This window comes from Platalea leucorodia (genome assembly GCF_965183815.1).
Source record: "Platalea leucorodia genome assembly, contig: HAP1_HAP1_SCAFFOLD_119, whole genome shotgun sequence".
NCBI classification, from domain to species: Eukaryota; Metazoa; Chordata; class Aves; order Pelecaniformes; family Threskiornithidae; genus Platalea; species Platalea leucorodia.
The window spans coordinates 265112-286525 of NW_028121416.1; the positions used below are offsets into that span (position 1 = coordinate 265112).

Consider the following 21414-nt stretch of genomic DNA (forward strand, 5'->3'; position numbering starts at 1 on the left):
CCTCCAACTGTCTGCTCTAAGGAGTCCCTGGGGAGGCTTTGTCAGTAATGGCCCTCACTGGGGCTCATTAATGCTTCAAGGTACTTTGGGTTTTGTTCTGACTTGGACTTCTGGAGAGGGTTGTTCAATCTTCTCTCAGCATCTGAGGTTCATGGACTCAGCCCCAAACACACCATGGGGCTCGTTAAAATACAAAAAGCCCTAACAAGCTCTTTCTCTTCCTGTAATTTTCTTTAAGACTTCAAGACTTGTACAGCTAATTGGAGTTTTTTCATAGTGTAGTTAAGGAGGAAGATTTCAGACCGTACCTAATAAAAATGACTTTTTTTTAATTTAAAGCCTATATTTTATTAATTTTCAGTTTGAAGAAGAGGTAATAGAAGCCTACTCCAGCTGATGTTGATGCAGAGTGTCTCCTCAGGAGGTCTGGAGAGGGAGGAAGAGCAGTCCCCTGAGGTCTGACACTGTATGGACAACTTTGCTCCTCACCTCCCCAACCCCAACATTTCTCTCCTTGCCCACCTGGGACTGACATCACTGTTCTTGCATCAGACTTCACTGATCTCTGCAGCTGGATGGTACAGCTCCTTTGCACCATCTCCCCCCTGTTCTCCTTAGAGACCTGGCTGCACACACGTACAGAAGGCTTTTCCAATTTGTAAGGAGAGAAAATTAAAGCATGATCAGTCTTCATAAACAATAAACACGCTCCACAACCATATGCTAAGTACAAGCTGCCTCTAATGAGGTGGCCTCTCTACAAGGGATAATCTTATCAGAAATGTTTTAGATGGCTACAAAAAGATAGATATGAACAGAATTCAAGAGAGAGCTAAAGAGACAATTAGACTGCTGAAAGACAGGCAAGCTTCTAGCTACCTGAAGATCAAGACAGCTGCACAGGTGAGAGGCATCTGAATGAACAAGGAGTAAGGGGAGGGAAAAACTGGAGAATAATGGAAAGGGCCTTTGTCTAGAGAGTCTGCATCTGAAAAGATGACATTAGAAATGGTCGTTGTATCAGGACAGGTGAAAATGTATGAAAGAGAAATTAAATACACAGTATAGAAGGCAGAATAGTGGTAATGAAGTTAGAGGGGAAGATTGATATTTCATTGGAATATCCCTTTTGAAAGGTCACGGGATTGGTAGATGTCTCTTGGGAGTGAGGACAAGCCAATGTTGCACCCATCGTTGAAAGAGGCCAAAAGTGCAACCCCGGGAACCCCAGGCTGTACAAGCTCACTTGGGGGAGGAGTGAGCCTTCCCCTGAGTGCTCTTGGGGGACATTGCTGGGCACCTCAAAGAGCAGAAGGTGTCCAAATGCAGTCAGCATGGATTAGCCAAGGGTAAATCCTGCCTCACCAACCTGATGGCCTTCCTGATGAAGGAACTGCTTTTATGCACGAGGGGAGAACAGTGGATGTCCTTTACCTCCACTCCAGCAAGGCTTTTGGCATGGTCTCCCTCGATAGCCTTGTACCCACGTTAGGCCATTACAGTCTGGTACGACCTGGTAGCCAAGGCAGCCAGCAGAGTCCTGGAGTCTCACCAAAGAGTGAGGGCAGTGATTGTCTCCCCCTGCTCATCGCTCCTTAGACCACCTGTACACAACCGTGTCTATTTTGGGCCCCCACTGGGGAAGGGGAGGAGGGAGGGAGCGCCTGTGGAGCTGCTGGGCTCTGGGCCAGAGATCACCACCACAGCAAGGGAGGTGTTGGTAAGTGGCAGGGAGTTGAGTGGAGAGTCATCGAGCTGCTGAGGGGCTGGAGCACTTGCCTGGGAGGAGAAAGTGGAGGAAAGAGCCTTGTTCAACGTGCAGAAGGGAAGGCCTTGGGACCCTCATCGTGACCTGCCAGTCCCCATGGGGAGGTTTTCAGGAACGTGAAATCGGTCTTGTAATAGTATTGCTTGGCAGGAGAATAATAGGCAATAGGCAGTTGTTGAAATGAGGAAGTTTCTGGCCAGAGATAAGGCAATGAGATACCTGCAGAGCATGGGGTGCTTTGGGTTGTAAACAGAATGTAAACCAATCCTCTGACTTGGGATCTCATTCAATGGAAATGTTCAATATTTGTCATGACCAGGCCATGAGCAGCTGATCTAGCTGGAGCTGTCTGAGAACAGGCTTGGGTGAGAGACCACCTGTGGCAAAAGCTGTGGATTTTGGTGTGAAACGAGTGTCAGTAGGAAATGAGTTTCCATTGTATTAATAATGGCAATGGGGTTAAGTATGACTGAGCCCCAGAGGAGGATGGGGGTGACGATGCAGCAAAGGTCCCTCCTGAGGGCTGTGGTGTATGGCCAGAGATGGAAATGGCCAGTGTGTGGGACTCGTCTACGACAATTTCCCAGAGTCCTGGCCCTGGCAGTCCTCAGGCAGCTCCTGCAGCTCTCCACTCTCCCTTCCCTGTGCCTGCTGAGTCCCCACTGACTTCCATGGCACTGCAGAGTCCTCCTTCGTGGATACATCAATTTAGAGCTTTACTTTTGGAGGACTTTTTACCCTTGATGACGTTTCACCTTCTGAGTCTGCATTCATTCCAACCCCACCTGAGTTATGTGATGAATCCCCATCGTCTCCTGACCCCTCCAAATTCATTTCCAGAGAGTCTGGTACATGCCATCAGTCCTGTCAGACATGAAGCAACCTGAGGTAATAATGAGGAGCTGATGGACCATCTCCACTGCCACTGAACACCAAGAAGAGAGCCTTTAAATCAGAACTTTTAATCCGATGGAAGCCAGTGTTACCATGCGCTTAACCCCAAAACCACTGAGAACACAAGGAGAACAGAAATTTTAAAAGGCCAATTCCTTGGACATTTTCTTGGAAGCAACCTTGGAGGAAGAGCCCAGCCTTCAGTCATTGCACCCAGGAGATCACCTTTAATAGAAGAGCTGCAATCTGACAGGCCACATTTGACACAGTATTGTGCAGGGGTCAGACACAACAGGATCAAACCTCCACAGAAGGAGGATAAACCCAGAAAATTATCTCTCCGTAGAATTATCACGAGTGAAAAAAAACAGACTCTTTGTCTGGGAAAGATGTAGAGGAGCAGAGGCAGGTTATTGTCATTGAAACAGCACCCATTGGATCAGTTTCCATAAGGTGCCCTTGAGCTCCCGGTTTCTCATGCTGTAGATGAGGGGGTTCACAGCTGGAGGCACCACTGAGTACAGAACTGCCACCACCAGATCCAGCGATGGGGAGGAGATGGAAGGGGGCTTCAGGTAGGCAAACATGCCAGTGCTGATAAACAGGGAGACCACGGCCAGGTGAGGGAGGCACGTGGAAAAGGCTTTGTGCCATCCTTGCTCAGAGGGCATCCTCAGCACGGCCCTGAAGATCTGCACATAGGACAGCACAATGAAAACAAAACACCCACAGTTCACAAAGACACTAATGACAAGAAGCCCAGCCTCCCTGAGGTAGGAGTGTGCGCAGGAGAGCTTGAGGATGTGGGGGATTTCACAGAAGAACTGGTCCACAGCATTGCCTCGGCAGAGGGATAGTGAAAGTGTATTGGCAGTGTGCAGGAGAGCATAGAGGAACCCATTGCCCCAGGCAGCTGCTGCCATGTGGACACAAGCTCTGCTGCCCAGGAGGGTCCCATAGTGCAGGGGTTTGCAGATGGCCACGTAGCGGTCATAGGCCATGATGGTGAGGAGAAAATACTCTGCTGACATCAAAAATACGAACAGAAAGATTTGTGAAGCACATCCTGCGTAGGAGATGGCCCTGGTGTTCCAGAGGGAATTGTCCATGGCTTTGGGGACAGTGGTGGAGATGCAGCCCAGGTCAAGAACAGAGAGGTTGAGGAGGAAGAAGTACATGGGGGTGTGGAGGCGGTGGTCACAGGCGATGGCAGTGATGATGAGGCCGTTGCCTAGGAGGGCAGACAGGTAGATGGCCAGGAAGAGCCAGAAGTGCAAGAGCTGCAGCTCCCACGTGTCTGTGAATGGCAAGAGGAGGAAGTGGGTGATGGAGCTGCTGTTGGACATCTTTTGCCTCTGGGCATGGAGGACTGTACTAGAGGACAAAGACAGCGAAAAGTTAGGAGAGATTTCTCTGAGCAAAATAAAAGACATTTCTCATAGAACCCCTCTTCCCAAAATGTCTCTCTCTCCATTCAGGAAGGTGTTTGGCAGGTCCCTTTCATAAGCTCTGGTTGGTGCTGGCTGAGGGTGCCCCAGGGAGCAGGAGGTTCTGCTGGGGGCTCTGCAGGACTCAGTCCTGCCCTACAGCAGTAGGAAAATAGGAACTCAGAGTGACTGCACATTAAATCCACTCGTGATATCACAGACATTTTCAGCATTGTCACTTCAAAATCACTCTACTGCAGAGCAGAAAAAATGGGAAATTTGTTTTCATAGAATAATCGTTAGGATTGGAAAAGACCCTCAAGATCATCGAGTCCAACCGTTAACCTAGCACTGCCAAGTCCACCACTAAGGCATGTCCCGAAGCACCACATCTACCCATCTTTTAAATACCTCCAGGGATGGAGACTAAACCACTTCCCTGGGCAGCCTGTGCCAATGCCTGACTACCCTTTCGGCAAAGAAGTTTTTCCTAATACCCAACCTAAATCTGCTGTGGCACAGCTTGAGGCCGTTTCCTATCATCCTATCACTTGTTACTTGGGAGAAGAGACCGACCCCCACCTCGCTACAACCTCCTTTCAGGTAGTTGTAGAGAGCAATAAGGTCTCCCCTCAGCCTCCTCTTCTCCAGGCTGAGCACCCCCAGCTCCCTCAGCCGCTCCTCACCAGCCTTGTGCTCCAGACCCTTCACCAACTTCATTGCCCTTCTTTGGACACGCTCCAGCATCTCGATTTCCTTCTTGTAGTGAAGGGCCCAACACTGCACACAGGATTTGAGGTGCGGCCTCACCAGTGCCGAGTACAGGGGCACTACCATCTCCCTGGTCCTGCTGGCCACACTATTCCTGAAACAAGCCAGGATGCCATTGGCCCTCTTGGCCATGTGAGCACACTGCTGGCTCATATTCAGGCAGCTGTTGACCAACACCCCCAGGACCTTTTCTGCCAGGCAGGTCTCCAGCCACTCCTCCCCAAGCCTTTAGTGCTGCATGGGGTTGTTGTGACCCAAGTGCAAGACCCAAGTGCAGAGCGACGACAGCCACTCTGGCCATCAGCCCTGCTCTCAGCTGCCCTGTGCTGGCAGCTCTTCCACCGGGAGGACTATCGCACTCGGGTGTTCCCCCCAAAAGAAAGAGGCCACTGCTGGGAGCAGAGGAATCCAGTTTCCAAGTGCAGATCTCCAAACCCCTCACGCCATCTCATTGTACCTGAGGAGGATCTCAGCTCTGTCCTCCCAGCCAGGGACACAGAGGGCTCATGACAGCTGCCCACAGGCAGCCATCCAGCAGCATCTCAATGGCCTTAGCACCGAGGTGTCTTCTCCATGGGGCTCCTGCATAACACAGAGATGCCCTGGGAGAGCTGTGCCCTATGGGAGGGCAGCCTGCAGCCCAGCAGGACCTCCCAAGGACAGAGTCAACTGTCCTGAATTTGTTACGTCCTGAAGGGAGGGTGAGATCCCTGCCAGCCGCACCCACTGCAGTACCCAGAGCCCCACAGGTGAACAGGGTGCGAGCTGGGTGCTTTTCCTCCATGGCCATACGTGCATGACAGCACACACAGTGTTGGTGTCTGAGCTGCACTTGAATCCTCACCCCCCCCCACCAGTGAGTGTAACAGTAAGAAAAAGGGCGTTAGGGAGAAGAGGAGAACATGCCAAAGGACACCTGCCAATGGAGGCACGAGAGGGACACTCTGTCACACGCTTGAGTTTTTCTCCTCTTTGATGGTAAGGCTGCTGGGTAGGGCAACTCATGGCCAAGTCCCCATGACATTAAGGGCAGAGGCTCTGCTGTGTGAGTGAGGAGACCAGGGGGTTGCTCCAGTGAAAGCACCTGCACTACAGGGGGTGGCAGGGAGATGTCTGATTCCCCACTCGCACAACATTTCTGGGAGCAGGTCTCTCTTCCTTCCTGCCCATGGCTCTGCTGCCTGGAGCTCTTCTTGGCCACGACCTCTTTCTCTGTCCCCACATCTCCTCCCTGTCAGTGCTCACAGAGCCCATCCTACCTGCTGTGTGCTCAGCTCTGCCCTGCAGGCACCTCCTGGCAGCAGGGCATTGCCCAGGGGCATCTCTGTGTGTGCAGGGGCTAAGGAGCAGCTCAGAGAACTCCTAATGAGAATTGGGGTCTCATTGCCTATTCCGGAGCAGAGAAGTAAATTCCCATCTCCCATTGCCCACCCAGCCAACCAAGAGTGGAAAAACTCAAAGCACAGATTTCTTCCCTTTCAGGCAATCCCCTACCTTGACATCCCTCTTTAGAATGACTCTCTGCAAATGTCCTCTCGGTGATGTAGAAGTCTGAGCAGCCCTGACCCATGCTGCACCCTCTGGACAACAGAGGGATCCTGCCCTGCTTCCACCCACAGGTTCTCCCCGCAGCTTTGAAGGGTGTTCCCTGGGCAGGCTGAGGGCTGACCCGGTCAGACGGCAGAGTCCCTGCCCTGGTGCACAGCCCCCTGGGGTGCAGGGACCCTGCTCTGAAGGACAGCATGGGCACCCCTGCATGCACACCCCTGCAGCCATCCCAGGGACAAGCAGTCATGTCCTATCCTCTGACAGTGTGGCAGGACAGAACATGTCCTTCTCCACAGTAAAGGAACCCTGAGAGCCACCCTGCAATTTTTATCTGCAGGATGATGTGCCATGTCTAGGAGACCCCTCCAAGACACTCATGGGCATTGCCCTGCTGCCAGAGACTTACTCTGTTAAGGACTGTGAAGATTTCTCCTCCAGTGAGCTCTCAGCATCCTCCCACCTCATGCAGCCTTTAAGATTACTCTTACTTCTCTCATCACCCCTCGCTGCCTGCAGGCAGTGCCCTCAGCCCTGCTGCCCTTTGCAGAGGAGCTGCTCCTGGGCAGAGCTGTCTCTCTGCAGTGCTGCCCACTTGCCAGCAGCTCCCTCCATCCCAGGAGCCCAGCCCAGCTCAGCAGCAGAGGCCCAGCCCAAGGCACCACTTTCTCTGCCCCTCTGGGCTCCCTCCAGGTGTCCCTGGGGCTCCAGGGGAACCTGCCGGGAAACAGGCTGAAGGCATGTCTGATGCTGCCTCCCTCAGCTGCAGAGACACAATTACTTCCAGCAGTGTCATTTCTCCTATCATGAAAAGACATGAGAATCCCCTTTTTTTGTCCCATCATTAGGCAGGACACCCAGGAAGGTGACAAGGAAAGATCTAATTTCTTCAAGCTGGGGACTTATCCTCAGTTCAATGAAATAGGCATTTCATGCTGGGTCTTTAGAGCTGGGGCTAGGAAGACATGCAGCTCTCTTTTGCCCACACCATGTCTCTGCTTTTGCACCCACGGGGTCTTGGACCCTTGGTACCAGGGTTCCTTATGGCGAGTCAGAGCTTGCTTGGTTGCACAGCTTTGTTGCTTCAGTCCAAATGTGCAGCAGTGCCCTCAGCCAGGGGCACAGGCAGGAGGAGCTGGAGCTGTTCCTGAGCAGACAGAGCTGTGACATGGTGGCAGAGCTCAGGACAGCTGCTCTTCAAGGACAGCATCCTCCAAGCTCAGCAAGGGTCCAGATGGAAACTCAGTCTAAACTTGAAAGGCAACTGAAGGGCACCATAAGGAGTGTTTACTGCTTCAGGAACAGTTAAAGAAGAAACAAAGGTACTGTGTGGCCACTGCTGAATTTAGTAAGAGCAGGTGTAGATATGTGTAAGATTCTGTGTGTCCTCTTTGCCTCAGTCTTCCCCAGCAAGGTCTCCCAGGCCTCTGTGACTCAGGGCAGGACTCTGGAGGAGATCAACCAGCGGTGGATGGGGATCAAGTCGGATCACTTGAGCAAACTCCATCCTTCCCAGTGTATGGGACAGGAGGGGCAGCATCGCAGGGAGCTGAGTGAGCAGGCCAATGGCACAGCCAGGCCACTCTCCATCATCTTTAGAAGGTCATGGAATCTGTGGCAACAGAAAATGGGAAAATATAAATGTTGCAGGCACCTTTTTAAAATGCCCAGAGGATGAGCAGGGGAATGAAAGGCTGTGCCCCAGATTGTGTTCACTTGGATCCCATTTCTGGGTGTCTGAAAGAGAAGGGGACTGGATTTACCCAGAGGAGCTTGTATCTCACCATCTTCCTTGCTTTCTGTGATGAAAGGACAGGATTGCTGGACCCAGGGAGGGCAGTGGTTGTCTTTTGACCTGGAAGTCAGTGAAGTTTTCAGCATCACCCACCTGCTCCAATATTCTTACGCCCACGTTAGGATATTATGGTCTGCCTGTTTGGAAAAACAGGTGGGTAAAAAAACAGATGGATGGTTGGGCTCAGAGGGACATAGTCAATGTTTGGCACTGTGCCTGGAGGCATCTAGCTGGTAGGGTCCTGCAGGGGTCTCTGCTGCCACCTGCCTTGTTTAATGTGTTTTTAATGACCCAGAGGAGATGAGAGGGTGTATTTTCATAACATTTGTAGAAGACAACACATTGAGGAGAGCAGACACTACAGTGGAGGGCAGGGTGGCCATCCCAAACGACAAAGACAAGCTGGAGTAATGGGCCAATAGGAACCTCAGGATAGCCAATAAGTTGTGCCCTTGATGTCGACTAAGCCCATGACACAACACGGACCAGGGACTGTCCAGGTGGGCAGCAGCTCAGAGAAAAAGGCTTTGGTCCTTGGGTTCCATTAAGCAAAAGAGGAGCAATCAGGAAAGAAGGCCAACAGCATCCTGGGCTGTAGGAGCTGGAGCACAGCCAGTCTGCTGAGCACTTTTGACACCATAGCCAGAATATTTTCCTAGGTTTTGAGAGAGAGACCTCGACATAGTGGAGCCAGGTCAGTGGCGGGCCACCAAGGTCAGCAGGGTAGAAGAACTTGAACGGGGAGAAGAGGCTTAGAGGGCTGGGCTTGTTCAGACAGGAGTAGAGAGGATCTTGTGGGAAATATGTAGCAGCATTGCATGGTTCCCAGGAAGATGGAGTCAGGCTCATGTCCATGACACAAGGACAAGAGGCAATGGGCTGAAACAAGAGAGGGTCAGCCTAGAGAGAGGGAGAAATTATTCCAGCATAAGGATAGTCAAGTGCTGGAAGCTGTTTCCCAGGGAGCGTGCAGTGGCTCTGTCCTGGAATGGGATCAAGATGTGTTTGGATAAAGGCCTGAGTAGTCCGTCTGACCCTGCTTTGAGCAGGAGGTTGGTCCAGACACCTCCCGAGGTCCCCTCCATCCTCAATGATGCTGTCCTTCCTTCCCCCTCATGTCTGCAAACTAGGGAAAGTGCTCAGGTTCTCCCTGACCCCAGAAGTCATTCACATCAGGTTCAGGGCTGCTTCACAGATGTCCCCAAACTGCCCTGACACATACAGATTTTTTTACCTCATGTGCATGGTTCAGCCTGACAGATGGGGAACGCCCACTGCTTGGGGTGTCTGTGCTCAGTCATGCCCCATGAGCTGACCTGGCTGTCCTCCCCTCCTCCACTCCTCACACTTGGGTGGGTGTCAGGAAACCTCCCTGAGCCTGGAGGATGCACAGCCCTCCTGGGGTGAGGTCCCACCACTGCAGGGGAAGAGGAAGGGTTGGTGAGACACAGGGGCATGCAGAGAGGGAGCAGTGCAGGTGCAGCAGTGAGTGCATTGAAGGCAGGAAGAAGACTTGACATGTCGGGGGCTGTCATGCTGAAGTGAAATAGGTTGAGTCTTGATTTGGAAGCAGCAGCAGAAGGAGGATGGGCAGCTGAGTGCTGGGATGGGGAGCTAAACAGAGGATTCTAGCATGTCAGTGTAGCTATGGTGGGGATGGCCAAGGGCCTTGGTGGGGCTTTCACACCCCAACAGAACGGAGGCCCTTGTCCACTCAGCTATGGCTTCTGTCTCTTCCACTGAGACCCACGAGAGGACATGAGGTCCTTACAGCTCCAGCGCCTCGTTGCCTCCTCCTCGCCCACCCTCCATAGAGCCTGGGAGGTATCCTACCACTGACCCGTGCCTGCCATCACACACTCCCACATCACAATGCCCCCAGGCAGAGCCCAGAGCATCACAAGAGGGAAAGGAGCCCCCTCTGCAGGGGATGGGGGTCAGGGTTTGGCCATCCTGTTTGGTGAAGCACATCAAAGGTTTTCACAGTGTGAAAACTTCACATTTCAATTTCCTCCTGTGCCAAGTGCCTCCGACTCCCTGCTTCACCAGCCCCCAGGGACAGGAACCTTCTCTGCTCATTCCCTGCATGGTCTCTTCAGTGATGGTCTTCAGCAGGGCCTGCTAACACCCTCTGAAACCTTCAGCTGTGCTTCTTTTACTTCTCTGGAGGCTTGGTCAGTCTTTCAGGAGCTGCAGTTCAGGAACTCGGCACCAGAGGGCTCATTGCAACACAAAACACCCCAAGGAGCCTCTTCTGGGCATAACTTTCCTTTAGTCCTCAATTCTTACGTGGCTTCCTAGAGAGATTTCAGGCGTGTAGTCAAAGTGAGAAGATGTCAAAGCAAAGAGGCAACGTGAATCAAATGCTCGATTTTGAATAGGCAGTTCTGCATGAATCCCAATGTATTTGGGTTATAGGAATGTCTTCAAGTGGAATCTTGCACCATCAAGACCCATGTGGATGGACCACCACAGCTACCGTCAGCAGGGGGAATCCCCATCTGCTAGGCTGAGGCATGCATTCAAGATGCAAACCAGTGCCCACTTGTTCCAGGCCTCCAGGCAGAGTGTGGCCCATTCTGCATGACCTTCTAAGCCTCTGTCAGCTCATTTTGATGTTCATTTTGATGTTCCTTTTCCCTGCAACTCTCAAGCCTATGGGAGCTTTCGCTTTGGCATCCTCCCTTCATCCTGGGGCAGGTTTTCTCAATTCCTCCTTTGCATCTTCCCCTGCTTCCACCTCCTGGGGGCTGCCTTTTTGCTCAGTTTATACCAGCAGCCCCCTGAGATGAATGTTTCTCTTCATGGCTATTCAAAGAGATCATTCTTGTCTTTGGAGGAGGCAGTCCTGTAAGGCCTGTCAGATTTCCTGAGCTCCTTTACCCTTCAGAGCTGCTTCCCATGGCACCACCTGTATCAGTTTCCCACGTATGTCCAAGTCTTGTCTGGGGTGCACCCATCTGTGCTCCACTGCTGGCCTTCCTCAATCCTCTTTGGCACCTGGGACCCCGCTATTTCCTGGTCACGACAGCCAAGGCTGACACTGATGATCACATCCCTGACCAACTCTTCCTTCTTTGCCATACCAGATCCAGGGGAGCATCACGCTTCTTGGCCCACCTGGCAGCTCTGCTAAGAAGTCATCCCAAGATCCTCCAGACTGTTGGCACCCTGTTGCTTTGCCTGGCCAGTGAATGCCAGGGCAATTACAGCTCCCCGTGGGAACCTGTGCATTGATCTTCAGACTGCCTCACATTGCTGACAGAAGACTTTCTCCTTCTGCCGTTTTTGATCAAGTGGATCGTAACTGCCAACACAATGTCACCCTTACTGACTCCTCTGGTCCTTAATGACAGGCTAACCCGACCCGCTGCCTGTCATATGAAGAGCCTGAATAAATCTGAGCTGGGCCTTCATACAGGGGTCATCCCCTCTCCTCAGATTCCCCACCACTCTCTCCAGCAGAGCCTGTATCCCTCCACTGCAGCACCCCAGGTAAGCAAGCTGCCCCACCACATCTCAGTTAAGCCAAAACCACCCCAGTTCTGTGACAAGACATGGGGCTCCAGCTCCTCCTGGCTGGGCTCCAGCTCCTCCTGCCCATGCACATGTTGGCCGCAGCACCTCAGCTGTGGCACCAGAGTGGAGCTCAGACTCCTCCCAGGGAAACCTGAGCGGTCATCCTGACCGGAACACTGTACCTGGAGCAGTCAGTGCTGGGCTGGGCTGGGCTGTGCTGGGCTGCATGTACACCATAGCCTTCACACCTGGGCTGTGCTGCACAGATCCCTTGGCCGCAGGAGAAGCTCAGCAGCTTGTTGTAACAGAGGAGCCTGCAGGCAGCTCCCACTCGGTACTGGCCATTATGCCCCCTGCGTGGCCTTGCTTGTATCAGCCAGGGCAGGAAGAAGTTCTCCTGAGAACATTGCTTCTGTTTGACTGTAGAGATGATAAATAGACTTGTTTCCTTGTAAGAAAATCCTGCAATAGCTAGAATGACCAAAACAAGAGACTCCCTGCTATGGATGGGGTCTGCATAGTGTGCTGCATTTGGGTTGGAGGCCCATTCAGTGCTACACAACCTGGGTACCCACCATCTAAAGGGACATAAGATTCTCTGTAGGATTCTTTCCTTACAGTGTTAGCTGTCATGCAAAGCATTTTAAAAAATACCTTACAAAGTCTGAGTGCCTGTCTTACTGGGATCATATTGGCCCAGCACCTCCTGGTGAAAAACACTCTCTCAGAACACTTACTTACAATCATAGAATTGTTTAGGTTAGAAAAGACCTTTAAGGTTATCAAGTCCAACCACTAACCTAACACTGCCAAGTCCATGACTAAACCATGTCCCTAAGCACCACGTCTACCCGTCTTTTCAACACCTCCAGGGATGGGGACTCAACCACTTCCCAGGGCAGCCTGTTCCAGTGCCTGATTACCCTCACAGGGAAGAAATATTTCCAATCTAAACCTCCTCTGGTGAAACTTGAGGCCATTTCCTCTTGCCCTAGTGCTTGTTACTTGGGAGAAGAGACCGACACTCGCGTCGCTACAACCTCCTTTCAGGTAGTTGTAGAGAGCAATAAGGTCTCCCCTCAGCCTCCTCTTCTCCAGGCTAAACAACCCCAGTTCCCTCAGCCGCTCCTCATAAGACTTGTGCTCTAGACCCTTCACCAGCTTCGTTGCCCTTCTTTGGACATGCTCCATCACTTCTGTAGTGAGGGGCCCAACACTGAAGACCATATTCGAGGTGCGGCCTCACCAGTGCCGAATACAGGGGGACAATCACCTCCCTGGTCCTGCTGGCCACACTATTCCTGATACAAGCCAGGATGCCATTGGCCTTCTTGGCCACCTGAGCACACTGCTGGCTCATCTTCAGCCAGCTGTCGACCAACACCCGCAGGTCCTTTTCTGCCAGGCAGCTCTCCAGCCACTCCTCCCCCAGCCTGTAGCGTTGCATGGAGTTTTTGGCTGACCAAGTGCAGGACCTGGCCCTGAGCCTTGTTGAACCTCATACAGTTGGCCTCAGCCCATCGATCCAGCCTGTCCAGGTCCCTCTGTAGGGCCTTCCTACCCTCCAGCAGGTCAACACTTCCACCCAACTTGGTGTCATCTGCAACTTACTGAGGGTGCGCTCAATGCCCTCATCCAGATCATTGATAAAGATACTAAGCAGAAGTGGCCCCAGTACTGAGCCCTGGAGAACACCACTTATGACTGGCTTCCAACTAGATTTAAATCCATTCACCCCAACTCTTTGGGCCCGGCCACCCAGTCAGTTTTTTACCCAGTGAAGCGTATGCTCATACAAGCCATGAGCCACTAGTTTCTCCAGGAGAATGCTGTGGGAAACAGTGTCAAAGGCTTTACTAAAGTCTAAGCAGACAACATCCACAGCCTTTCCCTAATCCACTAAGCAGGTCACCTCTTCCTGAGTTCCAGTCAAAGCTCCCTATTCAGCCAGACCCATCTTATCCCCTGCCGTCTTTCGGCACTTGGGGATGGCTTGCTCCTGCTCCTTTAAGGTCTCCTTCTTGAAGAATGTCCAGCCTTCCTCGACTCCTTTGCCCTTCAGGACTGCTTCCCAAGGGACTCTGTCAACCAGGATCCTAAACAGGTGAGAGGCTGCCCTCTGGAAATCCAAGGTAACAGTTCTGCTGACCCTACTCCTTACTTCTCCAAGAATCAAAAACTATCATTTCTTGATCACTATGCCCTAGACTGCCTCCAACCGTCACATCACTCATCAGGCCTTCTCTGTTTGCAAACAACAGGTCCAGTGGGGCGCGTGCCCTCATTGGCTCCCTCACCAGCTGTGTCAGGAAGTTATCTTCCACACACTCCAGGAACCTCCTAGGCTGTTTCCTCTCTCTGTATTTTATTTCCAGCAGGCATCTGGTAAGATCAAGTCCTTCATGAGAACAAGGGCTAGTGATGGTGAGACTTCTCCCAGCTGCTTATAGGATACTTTGTCCACCTTTTCATCCTGGTTGGGTGGTCTCTAACAGACTCCCACCATGATATCTGCCTTGTTGACCTTCCCCCTGATTCTTACCCATAAACACTCAACCCTGTGGTCACCATCATTAAGCTCTAGACAACCAAAACAGTCCCTAACGTACACGGCTAACCCCATCACCTCTCCTTCCTTGCCTGTCCCTTCTGAAGAGTTTAGAGCCGTCCATTGCAGCACTCCAGTTGTGCGAGTCATCCCACCATGTTTCTGTGATGGCAACTATGTCACAGTTTTCCTGCTGCACAATGGCTTCCAACTCCTCCTGTTTGTTGCCCATGATCAAAAAAACTGAAATCTTGCCGGAGACACCAGGCTCGGAGCCAGGTATTGATCTGCTGGCTCTTCCTGTGTCTTCCCTCATCATTCCCTGCAACTGGAGGGGTAGAGCAGAACACTGCTTGGGCTCCTGATCCCTTAACCAGTCAGCCCAACGACCTGAAGTCTCTCTTGATTACCCTTGGACTTCTAGTTGAAACTTCCTCACTGCCTACCTGAGAAACCAATAATGGGTAGTCATCTGAGGGCGGTACCAGGGCAGGAAGCTTTCTCTTCACATCTTTAACCCGGGTCCCCGGGAGGCGGCAGACTTCCCTAAGAAGTGGCTCCAGTATGCATATCGGGCTTTCTGTTCCCCTCAGGAGAGAGTCTCCTATGACAATGACGCGTCTTTTCTTCTTTGTGGAAGCTGTTTTGATGCAGGGTGTAGGCTGACTTACCCTTGGTGACACCTCCAAGCTGGATGTACCATCGTCCCCGGCGTTGTTTGGTTCCACTTGCAGAGCTTCACACCTGTTTTGTAATGGCACCTGGGAAGGTGGGGCAGTCACAGAGGAGACTCGCCTGTGCTGCACCGGGCAGGAACTTGTCACCATTGCCCCCTATCCCTTAAGTCACTATGTTCAGCCAGGTGGAGAGAGGATAAGGCATCTTCTGTCTCATGGGTCCTGTCTGCCTGTTGGGCCTGTCTGAGGGAAGGTAGGGTGTGATTCCAGTAATCCATCCTCTCTTGCACTCCCTCATACTCCTCAGCCTACTCACCTCCTCCCACAGCTCCATCACTAAGCAGAGGAGCTCCTCTACCTGGGCGTGCCTCCCACAGGGGTGCTCACTGCTGCCGTCCGGTACTGGCGTAAGCGCAGGGCAAACCCTGCAGCCTGACACCTGGGTGGCAGCGTGTTCCCACTGGAGCTCTGTCTGGGCAGCTGCGTCCGTCGTGGTGGGTGCAGAGCTTAGCGAGGCCATGTTTTTTTGCCGGATGCTCCCTGGTTGATCTTCAGGGCCCTTCCTGCACGCCCTTCTGCGTGAACTGCTGCGCCATGCCCTTTCTGACGTGTCGTACCCTTTCTGATGCACGACACCCTTTCTGACACGCCATGCCCGCCCTGTTGGTGGTGCTATGGGTCGCTCGCGCTCCCTAAGGGCTTCCTTTATACGTGGCGGAGGCTGGGCTGCTGTTGCTCCTGGCCCCGCCTAGGTCTCATCAGCCCAAAGCTGCTCACTGTGGCAACTGAGGCCAAGCAGAGTTCCTCAGGAGATGGTCTGGATGAATAGGAATAGGAGAAGGCTGATCTCACTTGTTCTGTAAGCAGAAAAATAAAGAAAACTGGAAAAAGAAGAAAAAATGATTTATTCTTCCTTATTATTTAAATCTTCTATGCTCTTATTCTTCTCATTCCGTCTTCCTTGACAAGATAGCTATAATTTAAAAGTATTTAGATTCTGGCATGAACTGTTTAGAACACTGCTTTTTCTCTCATTGCTAACCCTTTCTTACTGTTTCATGGTAATACCTTTCAGACAATGTTGCCCCTGATTAATTTCTGCTGTCTTTCATCCTTCTTTCAAGTGTGTGTGTGTGTGTGAGGAGCTTATGGTTTTACCAAAAAATGTCAAGGGGCAGATCCCAAACTGGGAAAAAGCACAAAACAGGCCCAATTTTTATGTGATGGACACTGACACAACACCATTATCTTCATTTTGGATCCCTGAAGACCTAACCCTTGCACAGAGTGCCTGCAAGGTCTGAAGTCCCTCCATCTGCCCTGTACATCAGCACTGAAGGTGAAACTACTCCAGTCAGAGGTGTTGTTTTGATTCCCCTCACAGCCTAAACCACCACATGGGTCAGGAGATATTCCAGGACCTCTCAAGGGCTATCATATTCCTCTGGACCAAAAAGTGGAATCCCAGGGGTCGTGGCATACCAATACTTGTGTTCAGGGATCTGGTCACATGACCCATCTCTATTTCTGTAATAGTGCTTGAGTTTGCTCAAGCAAAGTCAATCCTCATCCACTGCTGGATGTCGTCCTCCACAGGAGGAGAACACCAGGGGCATCTGCTCAACACAAGGAGCATTCCCCAGACTCATCCTCTCTGCCAGTCTCTCCAGCAGAGCCTGTTTTCCTCCATTGCAGAACCCCACACAAGCAAGCTGTCCCACCACATCTCATTTCATCCCAAACCATCACAGTTGTGTGACAAGCCATGGGGGTCCAGCTCCTCCTGCCTGCGATCCACCTCCTCCTGGCTGTGCATGTTTCAGCCGCAGCAGCTCAGCTGTGGCACCAGGGTGGAGCGCAGACTTCTCACAGGCAAACCTGAGCAGTGATCCTGACCAGAAGACCACGGTACAGCCAGCTGGGATGCACTGCACATACAGCCTGGCCTTCACGCCTGTGCTGTGCTGCACAGATCCTTTGGCTGCAGGACAACCTCAGCAGCTCATTGTCCCAAGGGGCCTGCAGGCAGCTCCCACTCAGTATCAGCCCTTCTGCCTCCTGCGTGGCCTTGTCTGTACCTAACAGTGCAGCAAGGAGTTCTCATGAGAACGTCCTTTCTCTTTGACTGTAGAGATGAGGAAAAGAGGTGGTTTCTTGTAAAAAAAGCAAAGAGCAGCTTGAATGACCAAACCAGGAGACTGTCTTCTATGAGTGGGTCTGCATGGCATGCTGTGTGGGGGTCAGAGGCCTGTTCAGTGCTACACCACTTGGGGTTCCCACCATCTAAAGGCACCTGAGATGATCTGCATGATTCTCTCCTTACAGGGTTAGTGCTAATGAGCAGCATTTTACAAGATCCCTCACAGCGTCCGAGTGCCTTTCTTACTGGAATTAGAATGGACCAGTGCCTCCTGGTGAAAAACACTCTCTCAGCACCCTTGAGTGCAGCCCCTCTGGTCCCATGGACAGGTAAGGGTGTAGTTTGCTCAAGTAACCCCTGCCTTGGTCCTCATCCACTGCTGGTTGCTCTCCTCCAGAGTTCTGCCTCAGAGCACAAAGGCCTGGGAGACCTTGCTGGTGGCAACTGAGGCAAAGAGGACGTAGAGTGTCTCAGCCTACCTACACCTACTCTTACTACATTTAGCAGTGGTCCCACAGTATTTCTGATTCCTCTGTAGCTGTTCCTGAAATAGAAACAGCTCATCTTGGTGCCCTTGCATGCCCTTTTCAGTTTCAGTTTTGTTTTGGTAGGACCCGTTGCTGTGCTTGGGGGATACTTTCTTTGAAGACAAGGTGTATCCAGGCACACGGTGAAAATGGTTCGTCTGTTCCTTGGCTGTATCATCGTGGGTGTGAGTAAAGACCCCAGTGTGATGTGCTTTGTGTTCAGGCAATGCCTGCAGCTTTTGGGAAGAGAAGGGACCTTGCCTCTCTGATGGCATCTGATGACTGATGCCTCTGACTGATGGCATCAGTCAACAGCACACAGGCACCAAATCACACTGCTTGCAATGCCTTCTGGGGTGTCTGTCACACACCCACCCTGAATGGGAATTGCTTTCCTGTTGGTAAATAGAACCATCATAGAATCAAAGAATGGTTTGGGTTGGAAGAAACCTTAAAGATGATCTGGTTCCAACCCCCCTGCCATGGGCAGGGACACCTTCCACTAGACCAGGTTGCTCAAAGCCCCATCCAAGCTGTCCTTGAACACTTCCAGGGAGGGGGCATCCACAGCTTCCCTGGGCAGCCTCTTCCAGGGCCTCATCACCCTCATAGAGAAGAATTTCTTCCTTGTATCTAATCTAAACGTACCCTCTTTCACTTTAAAACCATTACCCCTTGTCCTAGCACTACAATGCCCTTATAAAAAGTCCCTCTCCAGCTTTCTTACAGGCCCCCTTCAGGTACTGGAAGGCTGCTAGAAGCTGCCCCCAGAGCCTTCTCTTCTCCAGGCTGAACAACCCCAACTCTCTCAGCCTGTCTTCATAGGAGAGCTGCTCCAGCCCTCTGATCACCTTCATGGCCCTCCTCTGGACTCACTCCAACAGGTCCATGTCCGTCTTCTATTGGGGACCCCAGACCAGAATGCAGTACTCAAGGCGGGGCCTCACGAGAGTGGAGTAGAGGGGCAGAATCACCTCCCTCGCCCTGCTGGTCATGCTTCTTTTGAAGCGGCCCAGGATACGGTTGGCCTTCTGGGCTGCGAGAGCACATTGCCGGGTCATGTTGAGTTTCTGATTAAGCAGCATCCGCAAGTCCTTCTCCTCAGGGCTGCTCTCAATCCATTCTCAGCACAGCCTGTATTTCTGCTTGGGATTGCCCCGAACATGTACAGGACCTTGCACATGGCCTTGTTGAACTTCATGAGGTTCGCATGGGCCCACCTCTCCAGCCTGTCAAGGTCCCTCTGGATGGCATCCCTTCCCACCAGCGTGTCGACTGCACCCCACAGCTTGGTGTCGTCAGCAAACTTGCTGAGGGTGCACTGAATCCCACTGTCCAAGTCGCCGACAAAGATGTCAAACAGCGCCAGTCCCAAGACTGACCCCTGAGGAACACCACTCATCACTGCTCCTGTGCTGTCTCTGCAAGCCTTGGCATCTCATGTAGTTCTGTGGGCCTGGATTTAAACATTACATTGAGTAGACACCCGGATCTCTGTAAGGCAATGTGGTGATGAACATGTGGCCACTGCCAGTAGAGTGAGTGGAGACCTGGTAAATACAGCTGATGGAGAAGAGAAAGAGAGAGCCTGAGCTCTCCGTGTGGCACATGGCTCCAGTGGTTCAGACGAATAACTCTCAAGGCTGCCCTGAACATAATGAGTGGGGGCAGGTTCACTTGCTCTCATTTGGGCATCAGCTGTCATTTCAGTTGGCCAAAGAAAATTCCCAGCAGCCTCTAAGAGGATTCCCCCAGATGTTGGCCTGTCTCTACGAACGGCTTCATTAGAGCTTGCAGCTGCCTGCACAGACCACTCCTGGCACCTTCAATGTCACCAGGCGTTGTGTCTGAACAGCCCAGTCCTGCCCTCCATCCCCATTAACAGGCATGGGAACTGAGGCAAGGAGCTCACATGCGGGTGCCTATTCTGTGCCCACTTGAACACCTGATGCAAGAGGACTCTCACCTCCTGTTGGTTTGTGTTGTGCGTGGGAGGGAGCTAAGTCCCCTTCTAGCCCCAGGACTGCAAACCCACAAATGAGATGTGTCTACTGACTCATCTGCATCCCTTCCCTCAGCAGGGGTAACGCAGATCCCTCCTTGTCACTGTCTGCTTGTCCTGTCTCATGATGGGACAAGGTAAGCTGATTCTCCTGCCCAAATCTTTTTCTGATAGGAGAAATGACAGTGCTGGGAATAATTGTGTCTCCCCAGCTGAGGGAGGGAAAAGAAGTGTTTTCATTCAGCCTGTTTCCCAGCAGGTTCCCCTGGAGCCCCAGGGACACCTGGAGGGAGCCCAGAGGGGCAGAGAAAGTGGTGCCTTGGGCTGGGCCTCTGCTGCTGAGCTGGGCTGGGCTCCTGGGATGCAGGGAGCTGATGGCAAGTGGGCAGCCCTGCAGAGAGACAGCTCTGCCCAGGAGCAGCTCCTCTGCAAAGGGCAGCAGGGCTGAGGGCACTGCCTGCAAGTGCTGAGAGGAGAGGAGTGAGGCAGAGAGACTGTAAGGCAGTGTGGAGTGGGAGGATGGTGAGAGCTCACTGCATGGGAGAGATCTTCACAGCCCTCTACATGGTAAGTCCCTGGTTGCAGGCCAATGTAGCTGGTGTTCCTGGAGGGATATCCAAAGGCTGCTACATCCCACAGACTATGGGATTTTCAGGAGGACTCTCGCAGTTTCTCTAATGTAGAGGAGGAGGACATGCTGCAGAAGAGGACTTCCCTGCTGCACCATCAGAAAGAAAAGGCAATACAGCTGCCTTCTTCTGGGGTTTTGAAGGTCGGTGTGCACCTGTGGGTGCCCAGGGCTGTTCTTCAGAGCAGGGTCCCTGCACCACAGGGGGCTGTGCACCAGGGCAGGGACTCTGCCATCTGACAGGGTCAGCACTCAGCCCACCCAGGGAGCACCCTTCAAAGCTGCAGGGAGAACCTGTGGGTGGAAGCAGGGCAGGATCCCTCTGTTGTCCAGAGGGTGCAGCGTGAGTCAGGGCTGCTCAGACTTCTACATCACCCGGAGGACATTTGCAGAGGGTCATTCTAAAGAGGGATGTCAAGGTAGGGGATTGCCTGAAAGGGAAGAAATCCCTGCTTTGGGCTTTTCCATTCCTGGTTGGCTGGGTGGGCAGTGCGAGATGGGAATTTATTTCTCTGCTCTGGAGTAGGCAATGAGACCCCAGGTCTTATCAGGACTTGTCTGAGCTGCTCCTTAGCCCCTGCACACACAGAGATGCCCCTGGGTAATGCCCTGCTGCCAGGAGGTGCCTGCAGGGCAGAGCTGAGCACACAGCAGGTGGGATGGGCTGTGTAAGCACAGAGAGGGAGGAGATGTGGGGACAGAGAAAGAGGTCGTGGCCAAGAAGAGCTCCAGGCAGGAGAGACATGGCAGGAAGGAAGAGAGAACTGCTCCCAGAAATTCTGTGGGAGTGGGGATTCAGGCATCTCCCTGCCATCCCCTGCAGTGCAGGTGCTTTCACTGGAGCAACCCCCTCGTCTCCTCACTCACACAGCAGAGCCTCTGCCCTTAATGTCATGGAGACTTGGCCATGAGTTGCCTTCCCAAGCAGCCTGACCACCAAAGAGAGTTAAAATTCAAGGGTCTCTCTCTGTCTCCCTCTCCTGCCTCCCCTGGCAGGGCTCCTTTGGCATGTTCTCCTCTTCTCCCTGCCGCCCTTCTTCTTACTGTTACACTCACTGGTGGGGGGGGGGGGGTGAGGATTCAAGTGCAGCTCAGACACCAACGCTGCGTGTGCTGTCATGCACATATGGCCATGGAGGAAAAGCACCCAGCTCGCACCCTGTTCACCTGTGA

At 52.4% G+C, this 21414-nt stretch overlaps 1 protein-coding gene across 1 annotated transcript in view; it reads right to left on the minus strand.

Moving 5' to 3' along the window:
* Positions 1-3078: 3078 nt before the first annotated feature.
* LOC309603526 (olfactory receptor 14A16-like) overlaps positions 3079-21414 on the minus strand; it is a gene marked incomplete at both ends in the record, with an annotated part of 35404 nt that continues 17068 nt past the window's right edge. Inside the window, one exon of the mRNA XM_082338350.1 lies at positions 3079-3893. Coding sequence (XP_082194476.1) covers positions 3079-3893 — 815 coding nt within the window. The remainder of the gene's footprint in view (positions 3894-21414) is intronic.